Source organism: Emericellopsis atlantica (assembly GCF_019669845.1).
Source record: "Emericellopsis atlantica unplaced genomic scaffold F5Z01scaffold_34, whole genome shotgun sequence".
In the NCBI taxonomy this organism is placed as follows: domain Eukaryota; kingdom Fungi; phylum Ascomycota; class Sordariomycetes; order Hypocreales; family Bionectriaceae; genus Emericellopsis; species Emericellopsis atlantica.
In genome coordinates, this window is record NW_025764736.1 from 195,503 (window position 1) to 211,763 (window position 16,261).

A 16,261-nucleotide genomic window follows, 5' to 3' on the forward strand; every position below is an offset into this window, starting at 1 on the left:
ATAGGGTTACGGGCTGGCTACCAGAATCGGATTCTATTTGGCTCCACAGTCAGGTCACTGATGCCCCCCCCGCCTCGCGTCACAGACGCGAAGCAAGGTCGCGGTCCAGTCCTAGTGGGGTCATGCACGTTTGTTGATCATTCACCTGTCAGGCCCAGGCACCACCCAGAGTGCCCGAGTTCTCAGCAATGCCTCACTTTTTCAAGTCCCGCATCCTCATCACCATCTTCATTGTCATCCTGATGCAAACGATCTATCAACAACACGATCTCGACCACATTTTTACTGCAGTTTGCATTGCCAAACTCGTGCGAGTACGGCATTTCGTTCTTTGCTTTATCATGAGACACTCTCACACCTCTCCACGCGTCTCACATCACCTCACTCACGGCGGTTCAACGAGGAGATTTTTACGAAGCTAGGGAAGGCAAGGCCGTCTTGTTCATGGCTGGTCGTTCTGCAGCACAAGGAGAAGAGCTCGTTGGAGTCGACAAGACTTTCAAAGGTGAGTTCTCGCTTTAGTCATTTGCTTAGCTACAGCAGCACAAGAGAAGAGCTCGTCGCAGCCGAGAGAAGAGCTCGTCGGAGACAACAAACAGGCATTTCAAAGGTGAGTTCTTGCTTCAATTATATCCTGAGCTACAGCAGCACAAGGGAAGAGCTCGTCGGAGGCAAAAATAAGAACTCCACGGAGACAACAAGACTTCAAGACACGGCCGGCCGGACGATCAATACAATACTCCAAACCTCATACTTCGCTGCGGCATGATTGCCCAGCAACCTTCTCAATCTGCTTCGGCATTTTGTGGCCTATCTGCTCTCCATGAACAGACCCGACCTTGTTCCCTAGCTCAGCTTTTAAGTCCTGATGCCTAAGGGTCCTTCGACGAAGTCGCATTCTGGTCAGGCAGGTATGGGCACTCATGGTCCTAGAGCTGGGGGCAGGCGAAGGTCTGGGATTGGTGTTGCAAACTACTCTTTCTCTACGATAAATCACTCGATATCATCCAAGCATCACGGGCTGGATCGCCAGATCTAAGATTTGTTACACTCCCCTCTAAGAAACAATACAATCTCACTTCATGGCAGGCCCTCAGACACGTCGACGATCTAAGGTAACCAGAGTTCCTTGACGCCAAGCGTTTTACAGGCATTAGGATTTTACTACTGGATAGATTTTAACTCTATCCAAGAAACAACACATCCTCAGTTCAAGGCGAGCCCTCAGACATCGACAACCCAAGTTGACCTGAGTTCCTTAACGCCAAACGGTTTGCAGCTATCGGAATGTCATTGATGCTAATACCTGGACAGGCCTCTAACAAGAAAGCGTCGGTGTCTGCACAAAATAACGGTAAGTCCTCCTCCTTCATCCCACTCTGCTAGGTGGCCAGATCTCTGGTGCACACTGACCAAGAGCGCAGTTTTTCGTGTGATGTCGCTCATACTGATGGTATCAAGCTCTGACGCATTGATTCTAGGGACTTCATATCACACCAACCTCCCTGTTGCTCATTCGATCTATACTGACAGCACTATAGACAAGTCTCCTCAGCACAAGCCTATCTCTCCTTCTGAAATCCACAGCGCAGACAACCTTTGAAGACTTTTCAAGCAGCAATCGGACACGTACGTTGACATCATTTTCATAGTCATGGAGACGCATGAAGGAGAGAAACACTTGCTCCTGCAGACTGACAACCACCTTTTCGCGTCTCCGTGACATTTTGACCAGAAGTACCCCTAGTCACAACCGCGCAGCTAATCACCCCTGTGTCACTGATGCTAGCGGGCAAACAGATTTGATACACCTCGATGAGTAGTCTACATACGTTCTCCAGCAGCTGACAATGTCTAGTTCCAAACAATCCTCCTCATGGCCGACATCGATGTCAAGAAACATGTCGCTTCACAAGGCAAAGCCACCAGCTGCATAGACAGACCCTTTAGTGGGAAAGAGGTTCTTAGAAGAAGGGAGGTTCCTTTGTAAACACCGACACCTCGATTCCTGCCTGCTGCTCTGACTTTGGCTGACCACAACTTACCGTAGACCTTGCACAATACGACCAAGCCCTGCAGTACTTCCAGACGACACTTCATTGCTTCTACCCATTGCCACGTTTCGATCTCTGAGACCTTGCCCGCTCTTGTCGTCTTCGTCGCTACTAATACAAATTTGGGCACCCCGATCTACAACAGCCTTTCACCCAAGTATTGTTGCCACATGTCTCTCCATAACCTTTCCAATGCTTTTCGATTTACCGCTGACGCAAGCCCACAGACACGATCCTCAGACACAACCCAGCTCACAACATTTGTCAAGACTTGCAGCGGCTTTGAAGCTCAGGGCGTCCTACTCATGCGATGTTGCCTTTTGTTGGTTTCATCTCCACTATGCTCTTTAACATACTGAACTTGGATAGCGAAGACGCCCTGGTACCATTTCTCACCTATGTACTCGTGGTTCAAATGCCCTTACCCCCCCTTCCGGACTTTCCGAGGATGGACCTGGACTGGACAAACCTAGATGGACCTGAACGGACGCCCACCCATGACCCTGCAACGTTAGCTGATGCAAACCCCGATGCTATAGTACACTTGACTTCGTAGATCGATACTTCTGGCTGCGGCCTTCCTTTCAGACCTATACGTATTCCGATTCTCCCTTGCTTGCCCGGAGCCATGCTGATAAAGACCTGCCCATGAAGCGAGTATTCCTTGCCCCGATTCCCAAGCTTCTGTCAACACCCTCGCACCTGCCCGCGAAGCATGGTAACGTGCGCCGAAGCGACGTCGGCCTTGCGCCTCCCTTTACATTCGGCTCGTCACCCCCATCCAAAGACGCACGGTGCACGACGACCCAGCAAGCTGTGGTGAAACATCAACAATCACGACTCCCACTTCTATCTTCATCCTACATGGATCATCTTCCGCTGTGTCATCCCTCGCTCAGCCATTGACTAGATTATCTCCTCCACGGATGCTGTCGTCGAACCAGAGATGGAGAGGTTCACAGCCCCGAATTGTTCAACGTGTGTTCTAATAACAGTCAAAACCTATCATCGTCTCTCGAGCTGTTGACTTACAGGGCAGCTCTAAATGAAGAATATCATATGTACCACGCAGTACTTGAAGGTTTGCTATATTTCCATCAGTCACTGTGTCCTTCGAGATGCTATCTTGCGCCGGTGAAATGCAGCTGACTCTGTGTAGCGGAGATTACCTTCTACCGTTAGATTGTCGACACCGCTCGCCGCCGCCAAGGCCGTCGCCAGTGGCCAAACACCCCACGGCATGGACATTTCATCAGTGGCAGTTCAACACTCAATAAACGCCCAAGAGCTGCCCATCATGGACTTACTTACGGCTGGTCGACTCGCCAGACACAACACCTCGACTGTCCGCTCCCACACATTCTACATCTAACTGCCCAAGACGTACGCTTATCCCGAGGCTGCATCCCCGACCACAACTCGTCAGACATCAGACGCCTGTTCAGAGAGGCTCTTTCCTCGCATGCCGTTAACAGACGACCGGGTGCTTGGCCGTGGCTCTCGGATTATTCAAAGTTTGGTCCTAGAAACTTTGGTAAGCCCATGTCCAAGGCATACATGGGATTGATACAACGAAAAGGCTGCACCTTTACCGCGCACGTCTCACTCACCCAAGACCCCTTTGCTCGTACCTTCCCCTCGCGTTCAATTTGACAAGCGTTTGGACAGCTGGCAGAGTGTCGCGACCCTATCTTCGAATATATCGCTTCCCTCGAGCCGCAAGCTGCAAAAACCATGGCCTATCAGGAGTCGATCCAGGACTGGTCTCGATAATAGAGTGCTGGCTGCGACGCCAAGACACATGCCCCAGTGGTGAGGCCTTCGACTATGGACAAGGACCTAAGACGCACTGACCCTCTCGCCACGAACTTAGTTCGGACCGCGACTCACCTGCGGGGCTTTTGATAGGATCGGCGGGAGGGAAGATGGATCTGCATGAGGCCTGGGCGACAGCCGAAGCGCCCAAGATGAACCGTATGGCCAAACTTTCCCGCAAGCAATCGGGATTGTCCTGTGGCGTCATTGAAGCCGTCTATACCGAGGTGTCGGTTGCCGCGCAACTCAATGATGACTCCGACGGATACATAGCTCTGCGAATGACAGGCAGGCTGCCCACATGGCTGGAGACCAACGCCAGCTATAGCATACTGCAAGTCGACAGAGGGCCGTCACCCGTTCACGAATGACGGTCTCCTTTAGGAGTAGCGCACAAGGCCGCTTTAGAATCAGGGTCGTCGGCCTCTTTGTCATACCTGGCGTCGGCACTGGCTGCTACGACGCCTTTCGCATCAACAAGTTGGTAGAGGGAGCTATCTTTGGGCGGCTTCCTCTCGCGGTAAGCGAGCGAGCTAGAGTGGTTGTTATGCAGGTGGTTTGTGATTGGATAGAAACGTGGGCACGCTTCGCGCGCTTGTATGATTCGCTGGTGCGCGTCAAAAATCCATAGTTGCAGGATCGCACGTAAATCAGCTAGATCAGCATTATGATAAAACAAATGCTACAGCACTGCAACGTCTTGGGGAGCCAGTTAGGCAAGAAACAACAACTTTCACCTACGCGACCTCGAACTCCTGCCGCCTGGTAGTGACGGAACTACATGTCCAGATGTTCCGTCTTCTAGGCGCACGCTAATAGCGAGGCGACGTTCGTCGCACGAGTGCTAGGGATCATTGCGCAAAGACTAAGCGAGGATACGAAGGTCTTAGTAGAGAAGAACTTTTGTTAACAGCGTGGCATCGGATTAAGACAACAAAAAGCCCAAGGTCAACCAAGCGATCGCGCGACTAATAGAGACCTCGTCCTGTGTAATAATCTACCAAGTTCAGACCGCAGACACCAATGTCCTTACTGCATACGATGTAACCAGTCTCCTCGCAATTTCCACGCAACCTACACAATCCTTCTAGCCATCGCCTTCGCCTGAAAGATGAAGCCTGCGATCCGGGCAATCCCCTGCCAACGAAACTTTGGCCGTATTTGTCATCTTCTTCTTGTCTTTTGCGACAGACTCGAGGCAGGGTACGTCTCGGCTTGAGATGCGTTTCGGAGTTGATCCAGCGCTAGATAACGAGTACGTGGCCGTCCCACGATTGGCTAAGACAAGTGGGGACGTATGATTACACCCTGGTTCCAATAGATGAGTTACCCGGTAGCTAGTTCATATCCGAACGTCACAGGTAAATTGGTCCTCAAGTGACGCGAGTATGTAGCCGTGTATACTAGTAAGCCGGTCCTTCAATCCGTAATTCTACTAAACTGACGAGCTATTCAGATGCACTTGAGGGCTTCGCTATTCTACACCAGTGCCCATGATAATTTCCAAATACCAACCACCTTATTGAAGCCAACTAGCCAATTTATATCTAGCATATTTTAGATGAGGACTACCGGCTCTAGAAGTCCCGATGTGGCATCAATTTATGTACTGGCTTGTTATCTACCCTGGCCTTAGTAAAGTCTAATCAAGGGTTGGCTTTGTCTAGCTCGCTTGGCAGATGTGATCAGGTGAGAAAGTGGTGGGGAAGCATCCGGTTGCAAGGTGGGTAGCAAGCCGAGGCGGCTGGTCATTCCCTGCGCGCTCCAGATCCTTGCAGCTCTTGTCAATCACTCGATCCAATTTGCCGAGGACATACCACGCCTGGGGCACAAGATGCAGAGATGTGCATCCGATCAGTTCTGAGACGTATTCGTGTTCTTGCCGGATGCTCTCGACGGTCTGGCCACCCCCCGTGGCATAGTTATCCGTGCTTCTGCAAGGTCTATCTGCTCCGGCAAACCTAACGTGCGCTGCCTGCCCACGGGGCGCTGTGCTGTCGGTGGGTAGGTGGCCTCGCAGGCACCCGCGCGGATTGTCCTGCCCAAAGCAGGAGCCTCCGTTGGCGTGACCACGATACACATTGGCGTTGCTTAAAACGTGCCGATTCATGGAAGGAGGCCAAGATTCTGCTGACTGCCTGACAATCTCTCTAGCGGTCTCTCCCGCGCATAGCAACCGTCGGGCGCACTCCTCTATCCCAAACAACATCTCCTCCATGGTTTCTAGCACGAGTGGTCTATACTTTGCTATTTCACTTCTCATCCTGCCGTTTGCTTTGGTAAGCTCAATCACGCGGTCTTTTGTGCTTGGGGCGCTGCTCCCGTTTCCTTGGATATGGCGAAGGTCTGCGAGCGACGGATGCCGATGTAATGGTTCGTCGTCCTCGATATGACCCATCATCCTGTCGGCCCGCTGGTGCTCCAGGTATTTGCACAACTCTCGGCGCTCGGGACGCCTGCCTGTTGCTAGATATGGATCGGGTTCCCCTCCCCCAGAGAACGCGGCCTCCGGTTGGCGCAGGGATTGACGAAGATTATCCGCAAGCGGCCCTAACGCGAGAATCAAGGGTATGAGAACTCGATGCACAACGGATTTATAGTAGGTCACTTCTTGCTCCAGGCGGATATTTTCGTTCTTTAGCTCGCATTCGCGTTCTTCGGCCGTGACGGGATATTTTGTATCGTCGGGCAGGGTGAATGCGCTTGTGCTCGAGTTGTATATCCCGCGTATCTGCATGTCGAGTCGGGATGGTCCCGGTGCATTATCTCCGGCCTGCTCACGATGATGGACGCGGACTTCTGGGGACAGCTGCGGCTGTGAAATCTTTCCCGCTGTCTGCCGCACGGCGGCTGCGATACGGCGGAGTGGATCTCGCCTGGGTCTACATGACTGTGGCATCTCGGAGCACCACCACTTCAACAGGCCTATGCATCTGACGAGCAAAAGCATACGCAGAACGTTTTACAGGCCGTCGTCATTGTTTCTATTGCATTATATGAGATTAGAAAACCAGTAAAGGCCACCGATGGAAGCCTACGCGGCTATTTGAGAGCCATCCAGCGACTCGCGGCGGCCTCTTTATACAGGTTCGACGTGCCTTTTTGACGCATGTAAGGGATTGAGGCCGTCCTAGTATAGACGAAGGCAGGAATTATGGCTCCACATGGGCAGACATAGCTTTCGAGTCCGATCAAGTCCTCAAGGGATGCCCGGAAACCGGCGCATTCAGGATTCTATACCCAACGGAGAGTCCAGTTTCACCAGATACGGGCTTCGCGTTCCAGCGTGTCATATCTACACGGACATAGTTGCCCCCTTAGTCTTTAGCGGTTCTGCAGACAGGGAAAGTCATGGCACGCCAGGGGGACCAAAGCAGTCAAAGTTTCATCAATCGCTGCCGTGGAAGTTCTGATCGGGACAATGATGCTGAGCCACAGGTGGATGTCCGTTAGACTGGTGGACCGAACTGGTCTAGCGATTGATGTCCCATGTACCTCCTTCACCTGTTCTCCCAGAAGTGTACAGTCAGGTGAAAAGCAGCTTTCCTACGCGTCCAGGCGCGTAGTAATCCAGCCCGCACCTGTTTGATGATACCACCACTGAGCAAGTGACCAGAGCGGCTGGGCTATGACCGCAAACTTTTCACGCGCGATGAGGCAATGCTTAAGTTCGCGATACATGCCTTTGCGGGCCATGGTGTGACGAAGACTGACCTTAGACAGACCCGCTGATGGCGTGGCTCGGGGATGCTGGACACGACCTGCCTGCAGTCTCTCTCAGCCACGAAGGGACCTTGGATAACGACAAGGTCAATAATGTACTTTTGATGCAGGCTTGCTGGTCTCGCTTGTTGCACATGAGGCCCGTACATGTGGGTACGGCACTTGTTCAGCTCGGGGAGCCACTGTAATCGACCGCTCTGCTCGCCCGGCACCCAGCATTGACAGGGACCCCGGCCAGACGCTACACCGGAAGAAACGGATAGATCAAGGCGTTTTCAAATGTTTCGCGCTGTGCTAACTTGCATAAAGATACTACCAAGTACAGTATGTTTCGCTGGCTATGAGGCTGCAAATTTGCGCAGTGTTCTGGGCTGCGGCTACTTCCAGACCCAAGGGACGCAATGCATGTACTAAGCCCAGTTTAATGCTCAGAATTCTTCTACCAATTAGCAAACAGAATGTTTTTATAGCCAGGAGCGATGCTAGCTTCCTCCGCCAACAGTATCAATGTCTCAAAGCCGAGAGAGTTTTCTCGTCCCTGTTGCCGGGAGCAGACTTGGACAGCATCCGATAATGTCAAATTGACTCGCCACGCTAAGTCTGCACGCCCATCTGGTCGCAACGGCCGTCCATTTTTCCAGGAGGTCGTGGTGTCATACCCTGTCTCAGCCATTTCTAGAGCTTCCCTATTCTCAGCGATGCCATACGACGGTTAGCCACGCCGTGACGTTCGACACAAGCTTCATATCCTTAGCTTTATGACGCGCATTATCTGATCATCACTACTCCTGTTGCAATGTGGCGACGTAGCATCATACCAGAGGAAGAGCTCGGGGTATCACCTTATGCTCTGCCCGCGAAGCAATCTGGCCCGGGCAACTCCACAGGCTGATAGCCATCCATCTAGCCACACGGCCTAGGATGGCCACGAGCGGACCCGAGATTAGCTGGCAGTGTACTCTTGCACCGAATTCATCTAACACGTCTATTCGCCAGTGTCGGCACTACTTTCAGGCATGGCGATCCGCGCCATCGTATCCGCCCCTCCTAGTCAAGCTCTACAGCGATCAAGTCTAGAATTGAACTACAGCGTTTGTAGGATTACATGTCCTTGATTCTAATTTACAAATGAAAAAAAGGGCCAAAATAGAGTAGTAACTTGGAACTCCACAGAAGACTCTAAGTAGATCATTTTTAAATAAAAATCCCCGAAGCGCTAATCTTTACGTTAACACGTTCTCGTGCATCAATCATGGCGCCGTTCGCCGATTTTATAACTCCATGGTTGGCCATCTGGTCCAAGGAGAATTTGGAGAATTTCGTCGTTCCCAGCGTCTGCGATGTAACTTGCAATAATATCGACAAAATAATCAATTACGTCCAGTACTCAGGAATACCAGACTTCCTAGGTCTGAAAACAGTCAAGCACGTCTTCACTCAATGCGAGGGTCCCGACAGCTCATACAAACAGGCAATAATGGTTTGCAACGCGTGCATAAAGGAACATGATCATAGTCAGCATCAGCGGTATCCAGATTTCTGTGCCTCACTCGGTTTCGAGCTTGACGCGGAAGAATGAACCAGGGCTTGAGAAGGTAGATCGAGGGTACCCATATGCAGCGTAATTGAAGCCACTTTTCGAATAGTGATGGGAAGGGTGAATGGTCGCTCTGAGTGGGTGGAGTGATCTGTCTGTTTACATTGTAGCGAACAAGACCAGTTCACCAACAAGGCTGTATTATATTGGGAGTGGGATTGTCATGCACGGTCTAGTCGGAAGGTCATCTTGCTTATGAGACCCCTGAAGCCAAACTCTGCACATGACCTGTCAATAATCTATGGTCGGCGACGCCTCTGGCTAGCAACAGCCTCAGGCTACCGTTATTTCAGTAGAAGTGGTGGCAGAGCGTGGGCTCCTTACGGTAAGTTATGACCGCTCCAATCAAGTGGAACAGAGATACCGATAGGTGGCAATATAAAGGCCGGACCGTGCCCATGAAATAGGACGCAGCACAATCTATGGATCTCGAACTCAATAACGTGCTCATTTACGGGATCTGCCTCAGCAGCTGTCTGCTTTTGAAGATTCTCCTGCCATATTTACCCCTTGTCTGCCCACTACTCCTCGAGCTTGTCAAATGCCCTCCACTTCCGCGCGTGGGTCGCAGCACTACGCTCTGGACCTACAAATACCTCATATATCGCACTGTAGTCAGAGCCCGCCGCTGGTGCGGCGGCTGGAGTAGATTCGATGTGCTGCTGCTTGTCATGTACTTAGCGGCCAACATTAGCTGCACACTGATCGGTGTATCATCAGTCCTCGAGGCAGGCGCTCGGGCCGGGGCCCTGTGTCTTTGTAATATGCTTCCGCTTTTTGCTGCCCCTAGCCTGAGCTTCGCGGCCGACATCCTACAGGTCTCTCTCCGGGACCAGCGCCGACTGCACGTGCTCGCCGGCGTGGCCGTCGTGTTGTTGGCTGCCTTCCACGTGACGGTGAGTGCTGCTAGCAGCGAAGGATATCCTTTGACGGACGTAAAGAATGTGTCAGCGTTCGGCGTACGTACTGCCAGAATTATGGTGTCTGCAGCTAATTGTCCAAGGCCATCATATGCATTGGTTCGCTGAGCCTACCTATTGGCTTCCTGTCACGGCTGCTCCCCTTTGAACTTGTAAGCACCGGCCACCACTTGCTGGCGTTGACGCTCGTCGGCACGACCTGGCACCATCTGCCATCGAAACATCTGCAGCCCCGGCTTTACATCTACGTGGTCGCTGGAGCGTACGCTCTGGCGCTTGCGGCTCACGGTGTATGGGCCTCATACCGGAACAAGCTGTGGTTTTCTCGAGCCCGCCTAACGGAACAATACGGACTCATTCACATGAATTTGCATTCCCGAAGGAAACTGGCCGCAGAGCCTGGCCAGTATCTCAACATGTGGATTATCGAAGGGGTGAGGTCCATCCTACAGGTCACCCCGCTCCTCGTAGTCTCCTGGGCGCCCGAGGCGACGGACGAAGCGGAATTGATTTTGCAAGTCCGTCAGGGCCTGACCAGGAAACTGCTCAAGTCATTGGAGTATGGTGACAACACGGTCAGAGTTGCCTATTCGGGACCCCATGGACCAACCATCCCGACGGACAAACACGAGTATTTCCTACTGCTAGCAACGGGCTCGGGCATCCTACCGATGCTGCCTTTTTTAAAGAAACTGGTCAGTCACCGTCATGGGCACCGTCGATCTTGCACACGGAGGGTGCGTCTGGTCTGGCGGGTGGAGGACGAAGGTAAGGCATTCTTCCGATCGGTTTCCGCCACAACACTGACGCCTCAGGCCTTGCGGATGTGGTAGAGAAATACATCAACTCGGCCCTTGAGGAGGACGACAAGCCGCCGCCATCTGGAGAATATGCCGAAATTGCGAAGCTCAGACATTGTCTAAACTGTGGCGGCCGGCATGACGAAATTCTCGATTTGACCTTCTACATGAAACGGCCCTGCAAGCCGCCTGCCTATGAGGCGTCAACCGCTCCAACGGAAAAGCTGGTGAAACCAGAGCAGGAAGCCTTACAGTCTGTTCACGCATCAGGATGTACAGATGCCGATGCGGAGAAGAAGAAGAAGCCTAGGGCACGTTTTAAGCTCGTCGAGGATCTGGATTTTGGCGCCATCGTAGGCGATGAGACCAAATTAGTCAAGAATCCCCCAGTCAGAGCCCCACTGCTAGTGATTGGTAAGTGGCAGACCGCCGTTGTGATTTGGCTAACAGCATCGTAGCCGCCATCGCTCGACCGTTTCGGGAAGAATTGACGGAAGCAGTCCGAGCACATCTACAAAGCGTGATCTTACGATTTGCGGAATTTGAGCCGCCAGCAGAGACGAAGAAGGAGGGAAAACTTCCCAAGGACGAAAATATCAACATAGACATGGCTAAGCAAGTCCGTGACGATATTATGGGGAAGACAAGCCCGTGAAAACACCAAGGCTCAGTCTTCGAAAGTCCGACCGACCAGACTGGCGGACTGGGCACGGGAGAAGTTACATGAATTGAAAAGAGCGCTTGGTCTTGCGTGCATGAAATCTGATCCGATATAATGGCGACCGAACGCATTGTCGCATACCCCTCTCATACAACTCCTGCTGTTCTACAGTCCAAACCTCTGGGAGCTGTGATCATTCCCACGTGTGCCGTGTCTCAATGAATAGATCTCTCAAGAAACCTAGCTGAAAGCAAAAATTCACCGCCAAGCAGCGAATGCTTTATCTACACAAATGATCAGACGACCCGCGCCATTGGCCCAGGCATCTCCACGAGGCTTTGACGATTGATAAGCGAAACCGGCTCAGGGCTGACTTGAGTAGCGTAGGATCAAAGGCTGAGAGATACTTGGGTGTATCATGCAGAAGCGTAGTGGAACCCGCATGTTAGAGGCTGTGAGTCAACCTCTTCTTGTGCTAGCATCACGGCATCTGCACGTCCTCCTCACGCTGCGTGATAAAGTATTGCTACCCTAGTCATAATGGCCGACTCCATGTAGAGTGAGCCAAGCCTTACCAGTCAATTTCCGCCCAGCTCCCTATCTAATAATATATTTATCAACCGGCGTTCTCCCTACTACACTCGTCCATTACTCTGACTTGGCTCGATTACAGACACCGGAGTTTCAATAGGCCCTACTTTAAATATCCTATTGCTTTTTTAGACCCGGCAATACACGCCCAAAGCGGTTGTTTTGTAGTACTATTAGTATACATTGCTCGAGTGCCGCCGCAGTCACCTTACTCTCCGTGATGAATTCATGCTGCAAAGTACGGATTAGCATCTATGACAACTTGACAATGAATAGGCTTGCTCACTTTAGCCAATTTCCTGATACCCTCTCCATCTGATATTTCGTCTTTCGAATTCGATTCAACAACATTCTGCAAGCTTTTGAAGAACCCGAGAAAATCGTCATCCCAAAGATGCGATTTACCCTCCACAACTCCGACACATTGTAGTATTAAGTTCAAAAAGCTTTGGCACAGAGTGGTGGTCTTTTGGTTGATACAGTGATCTGGCCCTAACTATGTCAACTTGAGTCCCGTTTTGGCCTATCTCGCGTACAGAGTTTTACCTGGCCTCTCAAATTCAACAGAATATTAGAGGCGTCCAAAGCGATGTAGCTCATTTCGAGCTCTTTCAGATGTTTCAGGGCCAAGAAAAGCTGATGTGTCAGCAGGCCGTGGCGAAGGGAATGGCGTGGCAAAAGTTACCTGGTGGAAGATGATGGTGGACTCGTAGCTAGATGCGTAGTCGCTTACCCTGCGGAATTTGTTGATATCTCTCAAAGAGAGCGCCATGAATTCAAAGACTACGTTGTCACTAGCCCTCCCATCGTCAGCCAATACACGAATGAAATTGTCATGGTCGATTCTCTTTTGCTCGTCAGTCATGACCCGGGTGTCTTTACAACGGTCAATCAGTCGCATCCCCCACACAGTGGCGTTACTCCTGTTAACCTGTCGCCTCACAGCGACAACGTCTCGGTCCCCAATTGAATACTTGAAGAGGTCCACAAAGCGACCAGCGTCAGCTGGTATCGAGATAGTCGACTTATTACCGGTCTTTGTCGCATTGGAATCCCTGATCATTGAATAGAGAACCCCAGGTTTAGAAGCCAGTGTCCCCCCCTCTGGAGACCTATTGGAAGGTCCTTCTGGAGATCCGATTGGTGTGACTGGTTCCTCAATGCAATACAGCTTAGGACCGTGAGGACTCCGGCTTCCGAACTGAGCCAAAAGGCCGCTCCCAGGCCGCGGCACATCGCCTGGTTGCCGAGGGTCGCCTGCCGGGGGGGGCAACATACAGTTCCGGAAATCGACGCGCGTGTTGCGCCGACCGCCATGTTGCTCATCTGCCTTAGCCATGGAGGAAAATTAACACGAAAACCTAAGGGCGATAGGAGCAGGTCTTTCACTAAATACCAGATCATAGACGAGTGCCGGCCTGATCCCACCGTTAGATGCTGACGTGGACCTCCAATTCAGGACACGAGAAATGCGCGGATTCCTTACTTTAGCAACAGCTTTCCCTCGGCGCCTAACGCAGGCCAGGTACTGAGCCTATGCTCATGTCAGACCCTTTTGAAACATGGCGACTCCGGCGGCGCGGAATCTTGCTGAGGCAGAGAGAGTTGCTCTGGATAAGTGTCAAAACTTCTTAGGGCAAGCGGTTGTGCGAAGCGAGTCATTGTCATTCCAGGGAGAGCCGGACGCAGCAAGATGCGCTCGGCACTGTCCGTCTAGCATTCTCAACATGCACGTGCCTGCTATCGTAGGCAGGCCCCAGCTTGAGGCGACCCTATCAGCCTCGGGGAAGTCATTGGACGCATTGTACGAGGTATCCGAGATCGTTCACCTGGAGTTTCCGCCTGGGTACACGCTCCATTGCCTACGACACAAGTGCTCCGTATGGGACACCGGTACAAGCTGCATCGTCAGACTTTTCTCGTCGGGTCCGTGTTTTCTCGCCGCTGTGACTATAGAACTAACGGTGACAAAGACATCAGCCTGGAAACAAGGAACCATCTAGAGCGGTCCCTCACAAGCGGGGACCCGCACATGAAAGATGGGGAGTATTACCACATGATTCGCATGTATAGTGGTGCTCTCAACCGGCACGGTCAAACATGTTTGCTTGATTTGGAGAAAAGAACCCAGTGGCTTGAGGAATTATTTCAAAGGAAGGGTAAGCGCCGGGATGGGGGCAGCAGTAGCTACGACAAGCTGATCCAGCTTACACGGAACGCGGACTGGTACCCCTTCTTCGACATGCTTCAATGCACACCAGCATTATACGCCGGTCTCAACTTGTCCTTGATCGGGAGAATGATGTCTATGGTGTGTCGAGACGTAAGATAGATCACGCAAGGGCTGAAATCGTTTACTGATTGGCCAGGAGCTCATCTGCCGGATCAAACACCTGAAAGCTTTCTGGGACAGAGTGCTAGATAACCACAGCATCTTAAAGGCCAAGCTCGACACATTCAGCCTCCACAAGGTTCAAGGTACAGCCCCTGGTGCCTTTGAAGCCGACAAAAGCAACCTTCGGTCCCTGATTCGCGACGGTAGGGTCTTCGGAGCCTACAGCCAACCCGAGAGGGAGCGCATATGGAACAATCTCTGTGATCAGACCAGGGAGCAGCTGGTCCCCTCACTATGGGGCATTTTTGAGGACGTCAACTATTTGCATAAGGTCTCGCGCTGCATGAAGCTGCTTGTTGACTTCCGCGATCATTCTTGGCAGCGGGCTCTGAGAAATAGCTTCGTTGCCGCAGAACCTGACAGAGATTGGGTACAGGTGTCGGACAACATATGCAAAGCCATTCGCCCGCAAGGGTTGGACCGCTTCCAAGTGGCTTATCGTCAGCTGTGGCTGTTCCTCTTGCGCGAGTGGGAAGATCTACAACCAGTATCAGAAAAGAAGTGCGCGGGGCCTGGTTCAACCGGTCCCAACCCTGCCAAACTCATAGCCTTCGCCCGCCTCGCTCATCGTCTTGGCTTTCGGTCGCCAGATATCGAGCGGATAATAGAGCAGGATCCTTACGTCGCCCTCGCTACCAAGTTCTTTCACACAATCAAATTGCCGGGTTTCCAGGAGAGTGCGAACTTCGCGCGCTGCGCCCAAGAAGTAGCGCGCCTGTGCGCGCTGGCCTGGGTAGAAGAAGGTGGTTCTGTCCGTACTAGACATCTTTCGAAGGGGGGTGATGTTGAAGGAAGGCTGATCGAGAGCCTAAGAGTTCCGAAAAGATCGGGAAACCCCTGGCAACATCACCACGCTCGAGATAGCACCTCCACTTTTCTGGGTATACTCGAAAACCCCGTCAGTAATTCCACAGGCGACGTAACATCGCTGTTTGTCCGGCGATCGCTCTATCTGAGTCTTTTCCCCACCAGATTAGAGCCTCGGCTAAGTGCTTGCATGGCTCTATCGGAAGAATCCATCGAGCTGAACAAGAATATCTTTCATGGGCAACAACACCTTTCGAGCAGCTTGAACGAGGCCAGTATGAAAGTGCAGGACATGGAACAGATAATTGATGAGCAGAGACGAAACGAAGAGGCAGAACTCTTCCAAAGTCTTCAGGAAAATGACGTGGCAGAGCTCAGAGAGACCTTGAAACTGCTCGAGGCCAAAAACGCAGAGCTCGAGCGTTCCGAGACCGAGCTCAGTTGCACGCTGAGCGAGGAGGTCACGAACCGTGAGAAGGCTGACGATCAGCTGCAGGTCCTCCGTATGAAGCTCCTGGAGACAGAGGGTCAGCTTCAAGCCGAAAACGAGAGACTAAAAGTTGCTGAAGATCAGGCTAAGGCTAAAGCAGGAGTGCAGGATGCTAAGGTCAAGCTTGACGCAGAAAACTCGGGGCTGCGGAATGATAAGGTCAAACTTGAGGTTGAAAATACAGAGCTCAAGGAGGCTAAGACCAAACTTGAAGCCGAGAACTCGGCATTGCGGGATGGCGGAGCCATGCTTGAGGCCGAAAATACAGAGCTCAAGGAGGCTAAGACCAAACTTGAAGCCGAGAACTCGGCATTGCGGGATGGCGGAGCCATGCTTGAGGCCGAAAATACAGAGCTCAAGGAGGCTAAGACCAAACTTGAAGCCGAGAACTCGGCATTGCGGGATGGC

The 16,261-nt window shown here is 52.0% G+C and overlaps 4 protein-coding genes across 4 annotated transcripts in view; 2 read left to right on the top strand and 2 right to left on the bottom strand.

The window, feature by feature from the left end:
- Positions 1–5,532: 5,532 nt before the first annotated feature.
- On the bottom strand, positions 5,533–6,768 carry F5Z01DRAFT_640082 (uncharacterized protein; the record flags this gene model as incomplete). The annotated part of the gene is made up of 1 exon (XM_046262501.1): positions 5,533–6,768. The coding sequence occupies one exon, from the start codon at positions 6,766–6,768 to the stop codon at positions 5,533–5,535; it is 1,236 nt and encodes a 411-aa protein (XP_046114599.1).
- Positions 6,769–9,611: 2,843 nt separating this feature from the next.
- Positions 9,612–11,581, top strand: F5Z01DRAFT_729974 (uncharacterized protein; the record flags this gene model as incomplete). Its single annotated transcript, XM_046266689.1, has 4 exons — positions 9,612–10,148; positions 10,193–10,877; positions 10,925–11,323; positions 11,368–11,581. The coding sequence occupies 4 exons, from the start codon at positions 9,612–9,614 to the stop codon at positions 11,562–11,564; spliced, it is 1,818 nt and encodes a 605-aa protein (XP_046114600.1). The 3' UTR covers positions 11,565–11,581.
- A 498-nt stretch (positions 11,582–12,079) lies between these two features.
- On the bottom strand, positions 12,080–13,498 carry F5Z01DRAFT_665721 (uncharacterized protein). Its single transcript, XM_046264172.1, has 4 exons — positions 12,847–13,498; positions 12,698–12,797; positions 12,448–12,647; positions 12,080–12,392 (listed from the first exon to the last, which is right to left on the bottom strand). The coding sequence occupies exons 1-4, from the start codon at positions 13,435–13,437 to the stop codon at positions 12,279–12,281; spliced, it is 1,005 nt and encodes a 334-aa protein (XP_046114601.1). The 5' UTR covers positions 13,438–13,498; the 3' UTR covers positions 12,080–12,278.
- The window catches only part of F5Z01DRAFT_753507 (uncharacterized protein), a gene marked incomplete at its 3' end in the record, with an annotated part of 3,376 nt that continues 595 nt past the window's right edge, over positions 13,481–16,261 (top strand). Inside the window, exons 1-3 of the mRNA XM_046267095.1 lie at positions 13,481–14,087; positions 14,135–14,472; positions 14,531–16,012. Of these exons, the coding sequence (XP_046114602.1) occupies positions 13,724–14,087; positions 14,135–14,472; positions 14,531–16,012 (2,184 nt within the window). The 5' untranslated portion in view covers positions 13,481–13,723. The remainder of the gene's footprint in view (positions 14,088–14,134; positions 14,473–14,530; positions 16,013–16,261) is intronic.